At 37.3% G+C, this 23,167-nt stretch overlaps 1 protein-coding gene across 10 annotated transcripts in view; it reads right to left on the bottom strand.

Moving 5' to 3' along the window:
- CDK14 (cyclin dependent kinase 14) overlaps positions 1 to 23,167 on the bottom strand; it is a 327,735-nt gene that overhangs the window by 219,064 nt on the left and 85,504 nt on the right. For all 10 annotated transcript variants that reach the window (XM_040545762.1, XM_040545765.1, XM_040545764.1 and 7 more), the window contains 2 exons: positions 15,330 to 15,424; positions 283 to 362 (listed from right to left, as the gene is read on the bottom strand). In XM_040545762.1, coding sequence (XP_040401696.1) covers positions 283 to 362; positions 15,330 to 15,424 — 175 coding nt within the window. The remainder of the gene's footprint in view (positions 1 to 282; positions 363 to 15,329; positions 15,425 to 23,167) is intronic.

Below are 23,167 nucleotides of genomic sequence, written 5' to 3'. Positions count from 1 at the left end.
CTTCCAGCGGGACTTCTCACACCCACCTTAAACATGAGTGAGCTCTTAAGTACTCATAAACACAGTAAATCACACAAGCCAAAGCAGAGGCAGAGCTGCATTATTTAACAACTCCGACACTAGTCTTTGTTTTTGAAGAACCAGTTTCTTCCTACAGAGAACACAATCATATAATTTGAATTCTCAAGCTATTCACTACAGCATTGCACTGAAATAAGAAGTGCAACATAATTACAAAAAAGAATAATAATAATAGTATACTCATTAAATGTCTGTGCATACCTTCCCTGATAGCTGTAAATGGGGTTCCTTCCTCTTCTTGTAATCTAATCACCTTCAGTGCCACCAGCTTTCCATTTACCCTGAAAGGGAAAAGGGGAAGGGAAGGAAAAATAAAAAACAAAATTAAAGCAGGAACAGTATTTCTCCTAATAAAACTTGTTTCCCATCATGTACTTATTCAATTTCTTCCTGTCAATACCAATGATTCATTTATAGCACTGTAAGAAACACTTCATAGCTTCCATAATGTCAACTTTATATTTTCACACCCATATGTAATTCAAGAAATGATCTCAGTTTTCTGTGAGTCAGTCTGTTTCCTTTCTATCACAGCACTAAACTGAAGCTTTGTTAAGAAGTATCACATTGCGGAATCTGGTTTTAATGCATCTGTCCTGTATTTGATCAAATCCCTCAAACAAAAAGGCATATGATTTTAATCAATCATTCAACTTGCAGTAAATCCATAGTTATACTGATTGTCTTCTTCCCGCTGCATCACACCCATAATTATTACCCTCCAAAAGCTGTGGAAGTTTGAGATGGGAAATATTTTTTAGGTCATTCTAGGTCATTTCCCTTCAGGGCACAATTGTTCCTGAGGTACATTCTTGACTGCATGACCCAGACTAATTTTAGATTATAAAGAATCTCTTTTATACCCTTAAAAATATTTGGTGCTCCAAGGGACAAAACTTCACAACAGAAGTCACTTTATTCTCAAATCTCTTTGGCTGATTTCACTTCTGGAATTCAAAATTTCACTACGCATTAATCCCATTCAAGGCCTTAAAACTCCAGTTGGTCCACTTTAGCCAAATTAAATCTCACAAAAACTGAATCAGATTTAAAAATCCTCAGGAAGGAACTCATACCTCTGAAGCTTTAATAGACTCCCAAGATATGACAAGCAATTGTGAGGGTAAGTTACCAAAAAGTTTCCAAATAAATACTATGAATATTTTGATTTTGTTCTCCAAAAGCAAAACTGGCTTTTACAGGCACAAGACCCAAGGAAGCATTGGAGCTTTCACGCTCCTGCAGTCATGGAAGCAATTTCCTATTGCACTGGACCCTAGAAGATGTATTCGTTTTTCTAAGCAAGACGACATGGACACCCACCAGCTCTGAATTCATCTCCTCCGTCGAGCTTCTAATTTTTGCAGTTATATGACTTCAGTGACATGACAGCTACCGTATTATTTCTTCTGATTAACTTTTACTATTGCCAGATTCTCATTAGACCTATACAGTGCATTGCACAACGATTCTGAACAACTTCAGAAACCCTGATTATCAAAAGACACTTTACTTGTCACCTTCCAACTATTCAAAATACTGGCATCAGCTCAAGTCTCAAGCCACTAGTCATTGTTGAAAGATAATTATCAGCTTAGCCCTACCACATTATCTGGATTTCTCCTTGTGATTATCAGAAAAAGATACCTCTTGCCCCATGTAACTTCGTATGTCATACACAGACAGAAGAGTAAACCATAATAAAGGCAGAAGTAGAAAGATTGATGACAGACATGGTTCATATACACGTGCAGTTTTCAATTCCTCCGTCAATACACCTCCCCACCTATCACATGCATATAAATAAGTTAGACACCTAGATAATTTGATTATTTTACAATAGATGAAATAACTGTGCAGGAGGAATTTAAATAAGAAAAGCAAGCTCATTCTGCAGATCAAGCATAGGATGGATCTCTATTCAGCAAAGGCAATGCAGAAGAAAATGGAAAAAGCAGATCACTGAGGTACTAAGGAACGTGGATGTAGACTCTCTTGCCAGAGAGACTAAAAAGTAACACCTATTTTTGTGCAGATTATCTTCTTTTTAATCCGAACTTCTCCATTTCTTTGATTTATTAATAGTAATACATAACACAAACAGCAATAGTATGGAACTCGCTTTGATGGATTCACAATTACACAGTGCTCTTAAACATGGTAGGTGGGCTGTGCTGTTTAGTTATCGCTGCCACTTTGTCATTGTTACCTACCATCATCTTGACAGGTATTATGGCAACTTTTAACAATATTAAAATGACTGAGCTAATCTTAAGCAGTGTTGTTCTGGGATTGCTTTCTCCCTTTTGGTATTTTTTATATCCAAAATACCAATCTACATCTTCCAGGAAAAAAAAAAAAAAAAAAAAAAAAAGCATCCCTTATTCTTATTCTTATTTACTATTCAGTCATTAAAACTTTTTTTTTCTTCAGCTCATTTTCTATAAACAGGACAATTTTTAAGAGGACATCTGGAGATACGAGAATTGACAAAGTATCATCAATTAAAAGAGATAGGTGTGTATATTCACATCCTTTAGCTATTCTCCCACTTATGTAATCTCAGGATGCAGTTAGATGATACTGCAGAGAAGAGCTAATGGTTACCTCTGGGGAAAGCTTTCCTCTTGCTAAATCCCTGCCACACACTCCTGCTGCTGTCTTGTATCAGCTCTCGTTCTTTCCTGACCCTACAGCAAGACAGTTGGGGAGCTTAAAAAGGAGAAGACTGAACCTTCAAAAAAAAAAATCATATTTAAAAAAATGAAAAATGCATTTTTTTTATTTTAAAAAGAGAAAAACACTAGAAGATATACAAGAACTGGGACCACCTCTTTGAGGAGCAGCTCACCAAGGGATCAAGTCAGCTATGTCATGAAATTATGCCCTGAATGTTGTAATGATTTGCCAAAATAATGTGGCAACTTCCTTAGAATTTCCTTAGAAACAACACTGAAAAAAAGAGACACAGAGAAAACTACTTCTGCAAGCCATCAGAATTTGACTTTGGGACTTCAGTAGCGATTAGGTTAGCAGAACTCCCCCCAGATATTACTTCACATTTGTCTTCCACAACTTTCAAAGCATGCTCAGCATTTTTATTATTTTCCAAATATAAGAAGAAAACTGGTAGGCAGAGAGCATTTTAGACAGGGAAAAGTCAATGCTGCTGCACCTTTCCACACCAAGGATTCATTAAACCACCTCTCGTGCTCACTTGCCCGAAGTAAACAACTCCACGTCATCTCAAAACAACACACTTAACATGGCCAAGGATTCCACTTATCTTCTGTCCATCCTGTTAGCTGTCCCATTAATTTCTACTAAGGACAACACTGATTATAAAGTTCCTATTTTCTAACTTACAAGCCTTCCTCCTTCTGAAACTAGCACTTCTCTTTCTCGCTTATCTAAAAATCTCCAGGAGAAGGACAGAAGTCCTGAAGCCCCTCTCTAACGATCACACAAAGCAACATTACTCTAAATCACCAGCAGCTGGTGGATAGTTTTCAAATTTATGGAAATTCAGTGTTTTAATGTTATATAATCTCTTCTAATACATTTCAGATTTTACATGCAATGTAGGCAAAAGAAAAATGAGTCCGAATACTTTTATGTGGCATATGGTAAAAGTCTGTATATTATAAAAAATACAAATGAGCCAGATGTTACAAAAAATTCTAATATAATGTGTCATTCAGCCTTTTCTAAAACAGCTCATATCTGTATTATCAAAATAAATACATTGATAAAAATGACCATTTATGAGAAAGCATAGAAGATTATAAATGATTTAGTGCTTTAATGCATCATTAAGAACAAATAATAGTGATGAATATAAAGTAACTGATGACTTAATGGGCTTTACTGGGGATAATGCTGATGATGCCACACAGAAGACAAAAGAGTACAATAACACTATTTTCACAAGTTCTTCAGTTATATTTAGATGCAATAAATGTTCTAAATATAACACATTTAAAAGATTCAATTAACATAAAATCTGCCACTCTGATTTCAATCTGTTTATTTAACACAGATTTTTACCGCTGGCTGGAGTTGAGACTTAGTTCATAACTCTAGCAAGTGCTAAGCTTGGGAACACTTCAGCAAAGAAAAATCAGTAGACAGTACTGGTATGATGCTCATGTTTTTGATGCTTATTTCAAGGAATTAATTTTTATGAAGGAAAGCAACTCTCAATTGCTAAATATTTATTTATATGAAAGGCTCAGTGTGATGATCAAATTCAGAAAATATCTAATTAGACATACTCTGTAGTGATATTAAGGTCAGAAATGCATGTCTGAAACCCACATCAGACCATGATCACCTAATGAAACCAAGCTCTGCCAAAATTTTTTTTTGAAAGAAACCTGACAGAAGCAAAGTCACTGTAGGTTTAGTCGCCTCAGATTACTCCATCAAAGAGTAACTGATTTCACTTCTTTTAATCATTAACATGGAAGACTGTTCAATGTAAACATGGATTATATTTCTATTACTGAAAATCACTTACAGTTGGAATTTACAAAAACATTTACAGCCCTGCTAGAGTTCTATTGTGTAATACTCAAGGGAATAACCTGGCTCATCAATTTATCTTTCTGACTTCTATCATCTTTTAAGCTCCATCTTAAACAAATTTTACCTTGCTTTAAAAGAGACCAGTGGATTAAAGATATTTCACATTGTTGACATTTATTAGGGTTGGGAAAAAAAAAAAAAAAAAGAGATCAAAGATTTCCAAGAGATGTGAAGGATTTGAATTATTAATGAGCATTGCCACTGGAACCTAGGGATCTAGTTCTTCACAGGACTCAAATTAACCCCACACAAACAATACCACAGCCCTCATTTGGACAGGATCTGGTGAGCAACATCAGAGAATTTACTCTAGGTCCCTCTCTCTACCTCCCAACCTACATCACTCAGCACTAATATCAGCAGCTTGCAACAGCATGTGGGCTGCACTTTTCCGTCCCTGTTGGAAGGAAATGACACAAGACAGGCAACAGGGAGAGATAGGTACAGCCCTAGTCCTCCTCAATGCATTTCACATCCCTTCAGGCTCCACAAAACCTGATTTTCTTATAAAGAAGGTTCAAAGATAAATGTAGTGGTGTTACTGTAAGTAGAGCAGCCTTCCTCATAATTCTGCCTACTTACAGGGATCTTTCCAGAGAGTCCCATGGCTAACTAGGAAGTATACTGGTGCATAATGGCACTTAATTTGCAAATTTCTTCAGTGTTCTGTCTATCATTCCTTTACTACAAGGATGGTGAGGCCCTGGCACAGGCTGCCCAGAGAAGCTGTGGATGCCCCATCCCTGGAGGTGTTCAAGGCCAGGCTGGATGGGGCTTTGGGCGACCTGGTCTGGTGGCAGGTGTCCCTGCCCATGGCAGGGCGTTGGAACTGGGTGATCCTTAAGGTCTCTTCCAACCCAAACCATTCCGTGAATCTATGATTCCAATTGTGAATATACATGATAGTGTTGTTAAATTACTATCCAATAACTTTTAGCACTTGTATTCAATATAGCTATGTTCTATCCTAGTTTTTCTACCACATTTTTCTGTGCAGTCAATTAGTAATACGATAAATTTTCATTCCTTGGTTTCCACACCTGTCACAAGAGATGATAATGCTTTGTTACCTTTGTAAACTACTTCACAGGTCGAAGCAAATAGTATAACGCTCTTTTCAATCTATACAACTACAGAGAAAAACCTCCCGTATTTCTTTTAGATGTGGAAAAATTCACTCAGTAAGTGATTGACATAGTTAATGACTCATCTTCTAGTTAGAATCTTTAAGCTTACATGATTTTAAAATGTTTTCAGACAGAATAATTATTTAATAACTTATTTTAGTACTTACACTGCTCTAACATTTTTTTCACCATTTGGCATTTTAGTTCAGCAACAAGTTATTAGCTTTACATCAAGTTCATCTTGTAGTTACTGTTTTTATGAGGGATTAGTAATACTAGAAATTTTATAAATCATCCACTCACACGCTTTATAAACCTGTGTCTTGACTGTAAAATGTATAATAAAAAGCAGCCTACAAAAATCTTCAAAACCTATCAACTGAAAAAAGAAATTGATGGGAAAAAAAATAAACAAAGAAAACATATCAGGCAGCTCAAGTAGGTAACTATAAAGTGCATTTTCATAATCCATGAATATATATTCCTTTTCCAGCCATCTGGGACTCCACAGATGAAAGCAGTTTCATTTGTAGATGAACACTGATTTCACACAGTTTCCGAGAAAGAAAAGAAACAGTTCAGAAAGTCTAAGTTGCTAAGGTGACATGAACCACAAAACATATTATCTGTGAACTGGACTGTTGCACATAAAATACATCAGGGAGCATGTGAATACAATACTTCGCTTCGCATAGAGTAATGCTTAGGGAATAACTAAAAAGAAAAAGTGTGACAGACAAAACAATGGCAAGTTCTTCAGGCTATCCAAAGCCTATGGCACTTGCAATAGATTGCACATAAAACAAAAGAAAAGATGATGAAAAGAGTCATAGAGGTTTCAAGACAAATAAATGAAATAGTGCAGCTTAAAAGAAAGATAAAGTCAAAATAACAATTAGCCCTGTCAGGGATCTTCGGTAGAAGCTTCAGCACCCTAAACATAAAAATCAAAACCCTTGAGTGATCATTTTCTTGTGAGCAGCCATCCACAAACACATATATGAAATATTACAGTCAGCTATATATTCATAAAGCATACTGCAATACATCATGGCAACAACAAATACAGGTGGTTCCCTCTGATCATTCAACTACTCCCTGTTGCCACAAGAATAATACCGCATAGAAACCACAGCTGGTGCAGGGCATGGGGACTGTCTTACAGAGCAATATTTCTCTTTAAGATCTGCACTTCATATCACTAACTCCCTATTGATTTCTGAGTGAATAGGAAAAAGTACTGCCTTTGAAGGATATAAATGTAAAATGCCCTGGCTAAATGAAAAAGCTCAGTTCATCCTTTGGTGCACATTGGAATCACCCTGGGAAAAAAAAAAAATCAGATTTCAAACAACAACTGCAGGGGCACCTCAACTGAAGAACTTCACAACTCCACAGCCTTTGTGGAGCTGAACTCTGGGGGACAGCACAAGCTTTGACAGGATATTACTCCATGCCCCATCAGACCAGTTCTCATATTAATAGTTAACAGGAATAGGGACCAGAATTGAATTTAATACAAGCATTTTATATGGGATAAATTGTTTGAAATGATGGAATTTTAGCATGGATTTTAGGCAAAAGTTTATTGATTGATCTCTCTGTTAAGAGTTCTATGCATTTTTGCAATACTTTGAGCACATGCAACTTAACAAACACCCCTTTCCAGTGCACTAAAAAGCATATGGTAAGCAAGAGGTAGATCGAGATCACAGTGGGGAGATGCAGTGGATATACCATTGGCTTGCTTCTCAAAACACAGATTCATGCTGTGCAGGCAGCAGTCACAGACCACATCACTTTAACTGAAGTAATCTGCTTTAATTCTTTGCTGGAAGGGCAATTAAACACAGTGGATGAGAGGATACAAACCGTACCAACACATAATATCGCCAAAAGCACAGTTTTTTCCTTTAAGGGCAATGTGCAGAGTTCCAGGGCAAGTATGGAAGGCCTTCACACTGCTTTGCAAGGGGCTCTGATTAAGAGTGTCTCTCCTCTGCTGTCCCTGGCTTCTCAGGGCTCACATCAGTATTTATTTGTCACAGATCAAGCAAGATGACATTGCTGTAAATTCAGTCAAGTTTCTAGTCATGCTCAAGAAGGAAGAAGGTCAACGGCAGCAGGAAGATACATGTGTTGATACAGACAGAATTTCTTCAGTTCCATCACAAATGGAAATGATATGATAATTCAAAAGGAACCTATTGCTCTAACATTTGTTCTCTGCAAACTAATTACAAATACAGTAATGTTTTTGCAAAGTTTCCCTCCAAGGAGGATGCGGAGATAAAGAGTTAAGCCACAGCATTTATGTTGTATATAAACTTATGTTATGATGAGCTCTCTTTCAACAATAATGTGAAACCTTGAAAAGGAGTCAAGAAAAAAAAAATAAAGCAAGGCAGAGAGACTATGACAGCAACACTACCCACTCCTTGTTTCTCAGTTAAATTGCGACACTTTTTAACTTCAGTAGGATTATTTTATTTTTTTTTAAAGTCAAGGTTAATAAAAGAGATGACGTTCACAGCATTAGTCAAACACAGAGTAAATGCAACTTGCATCTTTTTGGAGAGTGCCATTAGCAAGTTACTCAGTCTATTTCTCCAAAATTTTACTGTAAAAGAAGCAGAAATCCCTTCAGTGATCTGAATTTCAACCAATGTATGCAATAAGAAGCCATTTGTAATTTTATACAACAAAGTGACATGCGAGAAATTAACCTGAAAGAAAGTAGAAAATGAAGCTCATCTTGTGCACATCTGAAGTTCAACAAGTGAACTCAAACAGATGTACCTCTTGATGCAACTGTCAGCCAAAAAACAAATGGCTGTGTGGCTATTTCTCCAACACACAAAAAAGCCCAGTCTAAGAGAATACTGCTTCACTTTCCTCAGTCATACAGTCCTGTTCATTCTGCTGCTTCCCCACACTCCAGGGAATCACTTTAATCTGACTACGAAAAGAGAAATCCATCATCCGTTAAGAGGAATTAGCCCACTTCATTTCACATTCCTGGGATACTACCATGGATGCTCAGATAGACAGAAGAAAACGTTTGATAGGAAGACAAGGGCTTGGTACTGCTGACTCTGCTCCATGTTCTAAAAAAAGCCAAGCTTCCCCTGAAAGCAAGTTACTGTGCACATTACTTTAAGAAAGGAATGGCTAATTTTATGTCTTTGTAGGCAGGTATGTACCTATTCATCTTTTCAAGTGGTAAGCTAGGATCGTGGGGTTTTTATTCTATCATTATGATCAGCAGGGAGAATAATTTAAAAGACTGAAGGATTCTTCATTAAAAGAAATCACATGCAGATATTTAGCAAAAAAAAAAAAAAGAAAGGAAAGAAAGAAAGATTGAAACAAGAAAGTTGTCAAGATTTCAGCAAACAACCCTATAAAACCAGACTCAGTTAAAAATGACTTTGAGCTATATGCTATTTCTGGAAACTTCTGCTCAACTGAACTGATTCAAAGAGGGCTTTGTAGACTTTGTATCTCCAGTAGATCATGGATTCAAATTTAAGATAAGCATCAAAATTAGGGAAAGCCTTAACCTCTGAAAGAAGACGTAATTACAGAGTCAGAATGCTTGGGGTTGGAAGGAACCTCTGGAGGTCATCTGTTCCAACCCTCCCTGGCTCAAGCAGGACCACCTCGAGCAGGATGCCCGGGATCATGTCCAGGTGGCTTCTGAAGATCTCCAAGGAGGGAGACCAGACAACCTCTCTGGGCAACCTGTGCCAGTGCTCCATCACTCACACAATAAAGAAATGTTTCCTGATATTCAAACAAAGCCTCTTGTGTTTCAGTTTGTGTCTATTGCCTCTTGACCTGTGTCACTGGGCACGACCAAAAAGAGCCTGTCTCAGTCCTTTTTGCATCCTCCCTTCAGGTATTTATATACATTGATAAGATCCCCTCCAGCCTTCTCTTTTCCAGGCTCAGCAGTCCCAGAGCTCTCAGCCTTTCCTCATAGGAAAGGTGCTCCGGTCCCTTCATCATCTTCGTGGCACTTCTCCGGATTCTCCTCACTACTTCCATACCTCTATTCTACCAGGCAGCCAATACGCAGCTAAGGAATATTTTGGGATGGGTAGAAGGGAAGGGTCACCTCCCTTGACCTGTTGGCAACACTTCTCCTAATACAGCCTGGAATACCATTAGTTGAACACATTGACTTCCTCAGATACAACTTTTTGAGTCATTTATTCAAGTTTTAGGCTTGAAACTGATACCATACGGCTGAAATCCCAACCATTAATTATTTCAGAATTTTGCTATAAAATAGCTTACTGAAGGACACATTAAGCCCCTTCAGCACAACAAGCTGTACTTTCAGAACAATCATGAGAATATTCAAAGCAGCACACACACACAAAAAAAAAAGGAGACAGTACGAGGCTAAACGCAGATGACCTACAGCATTGAAACACTTTGCCAATTCCCATCAGAAATTTAGCAAAAAAAGAAACAGATGACAGAAAATTCTGGAATTTTGATAAAGTCATTGTTTCAAGGGATATATCATCATGGAGATTAGAGATAAGCAGTTTAAAAAGCTAAAGGAAATGTAAAATGAATACAACTGCTATATGCACTGCTATAAACCTCTTAAACCTCTTCCTCAGTTTGCAGTCGTTATATGTAAACATCACCATCCATAGAGATGCCTAACACCCAAACCTGGGGTCATCTCTGATTCCCCCCTCTTTCCTAACATCTACCTTCTCTTATTATATGTTATTTATATTTAAATATGAATTTGGATTTGGGTTCTCACAGCTGAATGCATGCAAACAATATACTACTTTTTCGACTATTTGGACTTAGAAATTACAGTTGCAGTGCATTTACAGTCCATCTATTTGTTGAAGAAATACCTTGCTTAAGCACGTGATAACAGAATTAAAACAAACAGAAGAAATTATCTGAGAGCAACTGTCAAAAATAAAAATAAAATAAAAAATCCTGGACTTCTCCATGTTAAAAATCTCTGTAAAATCTGAAATCAAATTGAATTTGCTCTGGAATTTAGTATGCAATAGTATCTTTGTAGTACTCGGATAGTGTCCTTTCCTTTTTTCTCAGCTAGCTGATGACTTCATTTAGACTTCGGTAATGAAAGCTGTCATTTATCAAGAACCATTTTATGCTAAATAGCATTGATCAGTAACACAAGCTGGTTCTGGGAGGCATTCTCAGTGACATGCCTAAGTATGTCAAATACAGAAACATGGTATGTTAACGAGAAAGCTAGCAGTCATTTCTATAATGTGTAAAAAGTAGATTTAGAAATTAAACAGGTTTTCCTTTTATTTCTCTCCCTGATCCAGCTTGTTGCAATGTAAACAGAGGGTTTTATTCTAGAGATTCAAGAAGCCCACATATTGAAAGATACTTTTTGTTTAATGGAATAAACTTGAATTAGGAGGTGTACACACTGCTAAGAAGATATATTGACCAACCTTCAAACACAAATTTACTCTTATCATGGATCATTACGAAACATTCTCAAGCAACTGAATATATAAGTGAAATCTAAACACAAAGAGCAAATGGGTTTGGAAAACTCAAAATTATAGCATAGTACTCTCTAGTAAGCTGTAATAAGAATATGGAACAGCTCATAATGAAAAATGGGATCCACTCACTATAAGTGAAATAAGTCATTACTATTAACAAATATTAAGATAACCAAAAGTGCCTAAGCAGTTAGGTGAAAAATAGTCTACATTACAAACAGCTAAACACTTACATAACAACATAAATAAGACAAAAAATGAACTGTTTGCACTCTTCCAGATGTAATTTGGCCAGTTTGCTCTCAAAATACTTGCAAGATATTATTATAAAGCAAACTTTGATATTTATCTACAGCTTTCAATGTGTTAATAAGCAAATACCTGCATACAGCACTTCATGTTGTCACAAAATGCCTTTAGCAGAAATTGTACCATTAAACTCTTCAAAATGGTATTGTCCATCACCTTGAAGACGTTTTATTCTTACAGCTAAGAAACATTGCCTTCAGTTCTATTACCTTAGTGCCTATGCATCTCATGAAATTTATTAAAAAGAAAAGCAAACCCCACAACTTTTCACGTGTACCTGGTGATAAATACTAAGCACAATAATTTTGAGAACAAAGCATCATTCAAACCAACTCTACCTGGTCTTAAATTCTCCAGCTTCCACTACAGTTAAGGACACACCACTGAAATATTTTGGCAAAATGACAAAGCCAAGCACTAGACTTGGTTAGATTAGACTAGACTAGAATTAGGGATTCCTAAACATTTTGATAAAAACGCACTTTTTGTGCACATAGTACATGCTTCTCCAAATAAACAGTACTTCTGTGTTCTGTGGCATGCCATGAGGGCTTTATCCTTCAGTAGTCAAAAACAGTCCATGCCAAAACTAAAAACAGCCCTCTTTTGACCTGTTTTGCCCATTTTATTTCCCACTGAACTGACAGCCAAGGGAACATCGTTATGCGTATCAAAGTCTTAGCCTGTATATCTATAGCAGGTGCCAGAAAACAGTCCTCTATTTCTGTGTCGTTTTAGACAAAGCTATAAACAGTCAGAGCCAATCTGCCAGAAAAGCATCAGCAAAATTAGGATCTACTGAAACAGCAGGAGCCAAAGTTGGCCCATCCATTTGCCCCTCTGTCCATTTGTTTTCACTGAAACTACATTGCAGCAGTGATGCTCTCTCTTCTTTTGAAATACCATGAGGGCCAGAGATTCCTCGTCTTCTCATGGGGACAGAAGAACATTGTCCAACAACTCCTTTTGAAATAGCAGATAGGCCCTGTACTATTTCCCACCTCTTAAGGAATTACCTCCTGCTTCTTTGAAGTAAAATTCAACTGTTTCTTTATTTCAAGAAACAGAAGCCTGGACTGGAGGTGCTGAATCTGGATGGTGCTACATAATATGAGAATTATTCAATTCTTGAAGGAAAAAAAAAAAAATTAAACAGGTGAAGGAATATGACCTTAACATTAGGAAGAGATCAGAGTATTTACTGCAAATGCATTCTTATCCAAACTCTACACAAGCTTTTTCAAAATAAAATTTAACGACTTTGCAAAAGATGTTATGAAGCAGCAGAATAAAGTTATGTATAATTATTATAATTCACACCACTTATTTAGAGCTTGCTATTTGTAATGGAGAATGCAGAATACCCAGTAATATCAATTTGTTATTCAACTACCATTAAAATCATTGAAGTATTTCTTACAGATCTGCAGTCAGCTCCATTAAAACAAATGAAGTATTTCTAACCAATCTATGTTTTGTAACACGTGCACAAATCACCACTGAATGAAATAGCTTCAGGGAAGTGCTTTGCTTTGCTTTTAACTTTTGGTCAATTCCACTGATTGATGGGACATCTAGTAACCCTGTTTCCTTAGTTCAATCCTATTGAAAGTCAAGGCATATCAGATAACTATCACCAGATAGGTGTTATGATTTTACAAAGGGATTTTAGCGATAAGGCACAAGCTGAAATCTATACACTTTTTTCTGATTATGTAGACCCCAATAAAAAGCTTACTTATTTATTATGTCTGGGATTTATAGTGAGGTATACCTGAACCATTACCAACACAAAATAACTGCATTTTCTTGAAGAATGCTGCCAGTGAAATACAATGCATGTACCGACATGGCAGAAGTGTAAATACATCTTTTACATGTAGAATTTGGAACATGCTTTCCAAACAGCTAACTGTTATTATGTTTATCAATCTCAAAGCTACAGAGAGATGACAACATCCCTTATTCTGATTTACTACAAATATTCAATGAAAAAAAAAATCAGTACCTACAACTTGATGACACTGGAAAATATTAACGCCTTAACATATTAACCTCATGAAGTTCAACAAAGGCAAGTGCAAGGTCTTTCACCTAGGGAAGAATATAACCCTATGCACCAGTACAAGTTGAGGGCTGACCTGCTGGAAAGCAGCCCTGCGGAGAAAGACCTGGGAGTCCTGGTGGACCACGAACCAGCAATGTGCCCTTGTGGCCAAGAAGGCCAATGGTATCCTGGGCTGCATTAGGAAGAGGGGGCTGGAGCACCTGTCATACAAGGACAGCCTGAGAGAACTGGGCCTGTTTAGCTTGGAGAAGAGAAGACTGAGAGGGGATCTTATCGATGTGTACAAATATCTGAAGGAAGGGTGTCAAGAGGATGGGGACAGACTCTTTTCAGTGGTGCCCAGCAACAGGACAGGAGGCAACAGGCACAAACTGAAACACAGGAAGTTCTGGCTGAATATGAGGGCGCACTTCTTTACTGTGAGGATGACAGAGCACTGGGACAGATTGCCCAGAGAGGCTGTGAAGTCTCCTTCTCTGAAGATATTCAAAACCCACCTGGATGCATTCCTGTGCAATGTGCTCTAGGTGACCCTGCTTGGCAGGGGGTTTGGACCAGATGATCTTCAGAGTTCCCTTCCAACCTCAACTATCCTGTGATTCTATGTATTTCCTTGTTTCAGTAGCTATACTGTCACATGGCTGTCATACTGTATCACGGCTGTATCATGGCTGTATCATGTCTGTGATACTCTGCTGAGAATGAAAAGTTGCCTCATCCATCATTCATTAGACAAACTTTTAAATAAAGATATTGCATATACCCAATGTCCCTCTTAAAACCGCTTTTTATTGAAAATTTGATTATGAAAGCTTGATTAAATATATGAACTTCTTTATAGCATAAGATAAACTGTCTGATAGAAGATAATGCTCAACTGAAGCAACAGCTCATGAAGTGTATTTTATGTATTTTTACCAAGTTATTTTATACAATATAAAAGTACTTAGCACATTAGGAATTAAAAAAAAAAAAAAGTCATAGCAAAACATTAAAGTGGCAGAAAACATATATTTTGCATGTATAGAGTAGATTCCTTTGAGTTGGAGTGGTTGCAATGATGCGTCTGAACATTATTTCCCAAAGGCTACTCTTGTAAATAAACTGAACTTACATTAGTCCAAAATTCCATTCATTCACTTCATGGTACTTTATTCAAGCTTTTTATAAAGACAAACAAAAGACCAACAAACTCATTTCATATATTCAGCATTGCTCTTAGGACATTAAAAAAAAATCTACTTGACCGTGTATTGTGCTCTTATCTATAAAAACCAAATATATTACATTTAATTTGGTAAAGGTATTGAAAAAGTAATAGAACAATAAAGCACAAAGAAAACATCAGATTAACAAGATGGAATCTCATCTTGTTCTGAAGTAATGGTACCTCTGCAATATGGTTTCAACCTCTTCCACTAGAGCACACAGAAATCAGTAGCACTGTGCATTCATTCACAAGGTGCAGTAACATCACCTAGTACTTTCTGCTTACTTTCATTTACAGAAAGAAAGAAAAGAAGGAAAAGAAAGAGAGAGAAAGAGAGAAAGAAAGAGAGAGAAAGAGAGAAAGAAAGAAAGAGAGAGAGAGAGAGAGAGAGAGAGAGAGAAGAAACCAGCACTTACTTGCTTTTTCCTTTGTATACTGTAGCATAGGAGCCTTCCCCTAGTTTCTCCAGCTTTTCATATGAGTCTGCTTTTCCAAACTTGGGGCTTGTAGGCTGAAAAAAACAAAACAAACAAACAAAAAAACACCTTTCAGAATCTATTGCACCCACACCATTAATTGCTTTGATTCAGCTTTCAGAGATCAAAGGCCATTATGAAAACTCCTAGACCTGCACGTTATTAACAGCCAACAATAAAAGAAAAAAATTAATCGCAAAGCTACTAAAATGACTTAATAGGCTACTCAAGCAAACATCATTCAACACCCCAGATGGTGGTTTTCAATATCAACTATATACTTACATCACTGGAATTATCAAAAGGATTTTGTTCTCAATCAAAGGGAGATTTCTGTTTCAGTTTTCACATATATCATTTCGTACAGGGAAAAGTATCATTAGCAGCTAAACCTGCTCATCTTTGTTAAGAGATCTAAGCAACAGTTTCAATCTGCCCTACAAAATCAGATCACACAAGCTTCTTAAGTAAAATATATATATTTTAATCTACAGCCCACCTAAAAACATTGTATAAGTAGTCAGTGCCTTCTGCACGTCTACCACTGTTCAGAGAGTCATCAAAATACTAAAAGAAAGCACATTTAAAGAAAGTATCTTGCTTCTGAATTATGTTTACTGTCTTCAGCTTGTGGATACAAACACACTATGTTTTTAATGGCATGTATATGCCGCACAGTGGAATAAAATCCTGTAGCCTCAACATCTGCAGCCTAAATGCAGGGTGGAAAATGGAAGCAAGCTGAACATGGCGCCTTGCTGAGGGCCAGACAGCTCAGCCCACCTCTGTGCCAGGCTGCTGCCTGCCCTGCTGCTATGCACGCCTCACAAAGAACACCATAAAAGCTGCAAAAAGAGAAATTCATCTGACATGAATGATTCATTTGGAAAGCTGATATTAAAAATTGAGAAAGAGAAGACATATTATGAGGAATTGCATTGCATAAAATCATTTTTCCTGATTTTTATTCTGTGAAACAAATGTTGCTCCAAATGATGCAATATCTGCTTTTCATAATTTCAACGTTCATGAATGAAGTCCTGGTCTACAATTACACAGACTAGAATGATATACATTTTCAGTAATAAACAATCTTTTTTTTTTTTTTTTTTTTAATGTACGTCAATACTACTGCCTACTCTGGCAGGCTCAGTGCCATGACCACTTCCCCGGAGAGCCTGTCCCCATGCCCGACCACCCTCTGGGTGCAAAACCTTTCCCTAACACCCAGCCTGACCCTCCCCTGTCCCAGCTCCATGCCATTCCCTCGGGTCCTGTCGCTGTCCCCAGAGAGCAGAGCTCAGCACCTGCCCCTCCACTCCCCTTGTGAGGGAGCTGCAGGCCGCCATGAGGCCTCCCCTCAGTCTGCTCTGCCCTGGGCTGAACAAACCAAGGGACCTCAGCCACTCCTCATAAGTCTTGCCCTCCAGACCCTTCATCACCTTCATTGCCCTCCTTTGGACACTCTCTAATAGTTTTATGTCCTTCTTATATTGTGGCACCCAAAACCACACACAGTACTTGAGGTGAGACCACGCCAGTGTAGAGCAGAAATGAAGAGGTTAGTTGAAAGTTTTAATCCTAAGTACTTTAAATTCAGTTAAAGGGCCATTTTTGCTGTGAATTAATCCTAACTTTTACAAAAAGAAGTAATCTGAAGTAGTTTAGGATAAGCATTTTTGTACGCAACATATCATGAAGTTCTTGGAAAATACCTGAGTTTAGCAGACATTTTGAAGTATACCCTGCTTTCCCAGGCGTCCACGTCTTCCAGTTGTCTGGAAGAAAAGTGCTTTTTACTCTCCCCCTAGACCAGAAGGACACTGTAAAAAACTGAACTGCAACTGCCACCAGCATCACCTACAGATATTTTAGACTGCAGCACTCAGACATTCTGTACACAAACCAACCAAAAGAATACAGGGCAGAAATTCTGGAGAATCAGCACTGATGCTCACTTCAGATTCAGGGACTAACTCAGTATCACTCTGTTTGTAATACTGCAAAGGAAAGCAGCCAAGCAAATCGAGCTTTTTTAGGGTTGAATTCAACTGGGAGACTCTAAGCCATGCCCTGCGCTGCACACAGTACAGACTCACATTTGGGATCTTACGCTTGATTTACAAGTACTCAGGTTTCAGTTTTCTGGAAGGAGACAAGCATGCAGTGCATGTTTGCAGTGCAGAACACAGCTGTGTCTAAATTCTTTTAAAACCATGGTCAAAAGTTTAAAATCATCTGAGCCTAAAAATTGCTCCAATAAACAGACAAGAACATCCCAGGTAGGATAACTTGAGACCTCATAATCCTCATTACTGCCAATTAACCATGAACCAGAAAATACAAACATTCTTTTTACTTAACTAAATTTACAAAATATGTCCTAAACCATAATTTTGGCACTTTGGCATACACATGCATTTTCTGGGATTAAGATCCCAGCCTTCTATTGAATGATATCAGGCTATACACATGTATGTTTGCAAAATTGTGCCTTTTCATCTCCTTCCAATACACAGAACAATCTATTACTTCGTTATCCAAGTCCTAAACATGAATGGACTGATGAAAATATGCCATATGGGAACTCTCTGATCTTTTTCCTCTTGCATTATTGGGACCACTTAATTATAGATAAGGGAGTAATATGCTCATCTCCCAATCTGCACTTAAAAAGGCATTCTGCCTGGTTAGAAATGCAAGTTTTTTGTTGTTGTTTTTTGTTTTGTTTTGTTTTTATCACAGTTGTATTACAGATGTCACTAACAGAGGTGACTAAAACATTTATTCAAGTAACTTTCTCATTTAAGTGTCTAATATGGACTAATGCAACATTATGAAACTACAGAAGAAAAGTATCGAGATGTTTAAATGTATTCCATATAACGAGGAGGGATAGCAAAGTATTTTCCACATTACAGGCAGCAGTGAACAAACACACAGTGAGTAGCTTTGCTTGGAGTGGTAATGCTGCTGCAGTTAACAGTAAATAGTTCAATGCTGGTTTCCTCATATAGTGGGGAAGGAAAAGGACACAGCTTATACATGTGTTTCACATCCACTCTTATTTTCACACTGTGATTTACTTTAATTTTATACCACTGGAAACCATAATATAAAAGGTCACAACAACTTGTAATGCCTTAAGATCTTGATAAGAAACAGGATGCCTTTAATCCATTACCACACAGTAAATCAGCAGCAGTAATTATTCCTACAACCTCAGGCTCATATCCCCATATTCCAGCTGCCAGAGGCACTGACCTAAGGTCATGCCTTTTGACTCATTCTCCTCCTGGGAGCGGATGCATCCTCACCAAGAACAAGCTAAATGATAAAAGCTTGCATTTGGCGGGACTGGGAGGAAAAGCTCATTCCTTATTGCCCCAAAAAGGTGCTGGTTTTGACCAATTTGTCCTTGCGGACACCCCATGCAGTGTCACAGAGCTCAGCTCTGCAGCAGCAAGACTGATCTGCCATGCTCCCCTTGCCCTCACGAGCAGCCTGAATCCACTGTCTGGTGCCTGCTCAACAAAGAGCAAAACAGAAATAAATAAATAAACAAACAGAAACCAACCAAAAACCCAACCTGTTAGTAGCCACTATTCATCCTACATACACTAAAACAATGTGGCTGATCTCACCTCTCCAGGTGACAACTCCTCAGCAGCTCATCCCTTTGTTCCAGCTGGATCACTGAATGGGATTGCTCACAGGTCCATACTCTCAGGCTATTAGATCTCCCTTTGAGAAAATGGCCATTATTCTTCCTTGCATATACAATTTTAAAAAACTTACAGTTCTTGAAGGTATTTGGTGTAGAAAAGCACTTCAGAGGATTTTTCAAAAATTAAATAATAACAATAATAATCAGCAGACTGTTGCAGTTGCTTAGATGCTCTGAATTGTACTATATTCCCATACTTGCTTCTACCATCAAAAATCTCCATATACTACCACAGTGATTCAGGACAATATTCTGAGGGAGCAAAAGACTTTTTTTTTTTTTTTAATGAAGCCTCACATATTGATTCATACTTACAATTGCTTGCATTTGCTTAGCTCAGACATTTCTTACCTCTATTTCTGGATTATAAAACCAGGTCAGACTTACATAAAGAAAAAATATGAAACTTTCTAAAATTTAAATTTGGAGTTTAAAAGGATCTAAATAATGGGCTACAGAATGGAACTAAATAATCTGAAATTTTGTGACTACTAAAAATTATCACAATTTCCACCTACTAAATTATTGCACCCTGTTTCATATGGTTATTTTCCAGATTCACAGCCATGAACTTTATTATTCAGATTTCTCCATATTTAGCTTTCTCAACCATTTTTGTTTTAAAAAATACACCTTGTTAGAGCAAGATAATGGTACCGATTTTTTAGTGGCAATATTACAACCCAACATTTAGAATTCACTTCTAAATATCATCTTTTGTTTGTTCTGAATATGTTATTCCTTCCAGTAAAATATATTGGAATATATATTCACAGAGATCTATCTGTGTTTGTTGAGTCACAAGAGTCCCATATTCTGCCCAGGATACAGTTGACTGAAATACGCATAGCAAGCAAGACATATCCAGAGCACATCGCATTTACAATGTTTGCATCAGCCACTGACATATCTCACAAGCAGCAGACTCTCAAGAAGTCTTCCTACATTTTAGAAAACTGCTGCAGTCCTCCACTTTGAGCCAGACAAGATTTCTCAACAGAAAAGAGTATTAATTTTAGCTGAATGCACATATTTTGATGCTTGTTCAAAGCTACCTTTTGAAGCTCAGCTATTAGAATACTTCTGCCACTATTTACTTTTATTCCCTTTTTTTCATTATTATTATTTGCTTTTTCTTACTCCTCCTCGGTAATTTTTACCCCTCCAAAACACCAGTGGAACACGGCTGTTCTAACAGTGCTGTTTTTCGGTTTGTTAAAGCTTTCAAAACTTTTCTATGACATTTTTATTGTGATTTTATTGAGGTAGAAGCTAAAGAGAGATTTTCTCCCTACAGCTACACAGGCTTGTATATACTGCACATCAGTGGGACCGCTTAGGCATAAAACTGCCCGTTGCTCAGCATCACAACTAGAAAGGGAGGGAGGGAGGGAGACAACAACAACAAAGTTTGAAAGCTAAAAAAAAAAACAAATAGATACAGGTACATGTGACCAAGATTCAACACGGTCAGCTTTAACGGGCAAAGGTTAAACAGGAGACAAACAACCAGTGAGAGACTGATACTATTAGAGAGTCACTGGAAAGTGAATCTTCATGCTTGGGAGAAATCTTCTGGAGAACTCAAATGGGAAAGATAGGCAAGATACTGAGACAGAAGGGAGTAAAGGCTCTCAAGCCTTTGAAGAACTGCAAATAGCCCCAAGTCACCATAGAAGCCAGCACAGATTGCAGTGGATAACATCACCCCCAAGGAGGAGCGGAGCACAAAGAGGTGCACTTCTTTCCCTTCAAGAACCAGACTGAGAGTTTTAATTGTTTGCTTTTACGCTTTGCTTTTTCAGAAAATAGTTGCTGTTCACATAGTTTTCTTACTAGTAGCCCACATTTTTCCCAGTGCAAGATTAGGTTAACAGCACCACTGAGCACTGGGAGAGGGTATCTTTTGTAGGACAACTTTCAGCAACCAAGACTAGATTTTTTTCTCTGGCTAAGGACATATAGATCGTAGTAACAAAGATAGAAAGAGTATGCCAAAATGTTGAATACAGAAATAGAAGAAGCTATTTCAAAGTCACATTAGTGTATTAAAAATAACAGAGAGAAAAAGAAGTGAGAGGAAGGAGTCTGTTCTGACCAGGTCATTTCAAGTAAACATTTCATTGATACAGACCATAGGAAGGTAACAGAGTTATTCCAAGATCTTACAGGATGAGTCCTCACACTATATTCTCATGTGAATACCTGTCTTCCTCAGATTTTTTCAAAATCTATGTAGTAAAGAGAACTTTAATGGAAAATTACATTGAAAATCACCTGACTATTCTTATACAAGCTGTGTGGGTTATGTTCTCATGCATTTTTCATAACTGCAAAACAGCTTGTGAATGTCACACTTAACCATCACACTCCTAAGCTTAAGTTTTAAATATCTTTTTTTTTTTTTTAAACTGTGGGATATTAAACTTCACTATAAAGCCATCCTCAAGGGAAAAATATTATGTTCACAGTACCCTTGTAAATTATTTAAAACCAAAACTAAAGATCTGGTTTGTTCTATGACTGAAAAGAAATAAATTCATTGCTAGAATAACTTGAAAGTGAAAGGTAGGCCAAGAGTCATAACGGATTAAATTGCAAAACTTGTAGATTTTTTTTTAAACCATTCTACATTTTGTCTTCTTTTTCACAATGGTAAAACCATTTTACAAAACTATACACAAATTTCACAGTAATGAGTGGCCTTAAGGTTTGATCCCATATGCAATTATAGGTCCAATGCAATCCCATTCTTTTCTTTCATTTTAAACTTTGCAAAAGGTGGATTGTTGTCTAGGACCACGTTCAAGGGATACAGAGATGTTCAAGAATCCAATCTGAGCATTAATCTGAGCTCTCCCACTACCAGATTCCATCGTCTTGCCTGCATCTTTCCGTCCCTACAGCCATAAATGAGCAATCTGAGCCACAGCTACCACAGAGCTCTGTGAAAGGGCTTGGTGCTGTTTGTAAAGATATTTACTTGTTCTGCAGGCTATCAAAGCACAGTAGCTGGACCAGCTGCCACATTTTATCTGCCTTACCAGTTAAAGACTATCCCCCGGGTTAAGATTCTTGAAGCTTCCCTCTAGCCAGAAAAGAAAAGTCAGCTCTCTACACAGAGCTCTGAACGTATCTTACCTTAATAAAAAAAGTATTACCCAAGAAGGATGCACCTACCCTTGTAACTGGTGGGATCCTAAAAATGGTTAAGGTTCCATACACCTGAACAGGAACACAGGTGAGAATACACACAAAGTGTTTAGGCAGACAGAAATGATGCTTCCTGCTTACACAAAATTCTAACTTTAGTTTCTGTTTGAAGTTAGATCTTTTATGCAATCAATTTACAATGACTTAATAGGATCAGTTCATGATTTTGCTTGTATTTCTTTGGAGGAAAGTTACGTGCAACCGGACCAAAAATTAGCAGAAGTTAGAAAAACAGAAGAGAGGCTGCTCTCCCCAAAAGAGTGCACTAGGGCATTGCATATTGTAATATTTTTTTTTTTTACATTTATGTTAGTTGGTAAAAAGAATAATTAGTATTTCACTGCATTTAGTTTTTCTACTGCTGAAAGGTAGTATATATAACTTAGCGCGTAATTTGAATTCATTGCCATGGATCTGAAGTCATTTGGAGAACAAACTGATGTGTACCAGCACGAACCTAAATCTTGACTAGACAGTTAGCTCATAAAAGCTGCAATATTCTATTTACACACTCTGCAAAAGTATTATTCCAGTATATAAAATATGTATAAAGAATACAATAGAACTTCACCTTGAAATACAGAACAATAAATATGGCTACACGCCCAAACAGCATGGATCTCAAGCAGGATTTTCAGAGAATTAGTCAAATCATCTTCCAGACCAAGTGTTATTTTGGGAAGAGGGGCATAAGTTTGTCCTTTTGAATTGTGGTTTGTTGTTTTTTTCCCCTTTCTTTTGTCGAGTTGGTTTCATAGCCTTACTCTTTCTTCTAACAGGGAGCAGAGAAAAACAAGTTTCTTCTCTTGGTAAGCAAAAGACTCAACAAAAGATTTTT

Source organism: Cygnus olor, chromosome 2, assembly GCF_009769625.2.
Source record: "Cygnus olor isolate bCygOlo1 chromosome 2, bCygOlo1.pri.v2, whole genome shotgun sequence".
In the NCBI taxonomy this organism is placed as follows: Eukaryota; Metazoa; Chordata; class Aves; order Anseriformes; family Anatidae; genus Cygnus; species Cygnus olor.
Note: the sequence above shows the minus strand (reverse complement) of the source record. Positions and strands in the feature narration are given on the sequence as shown.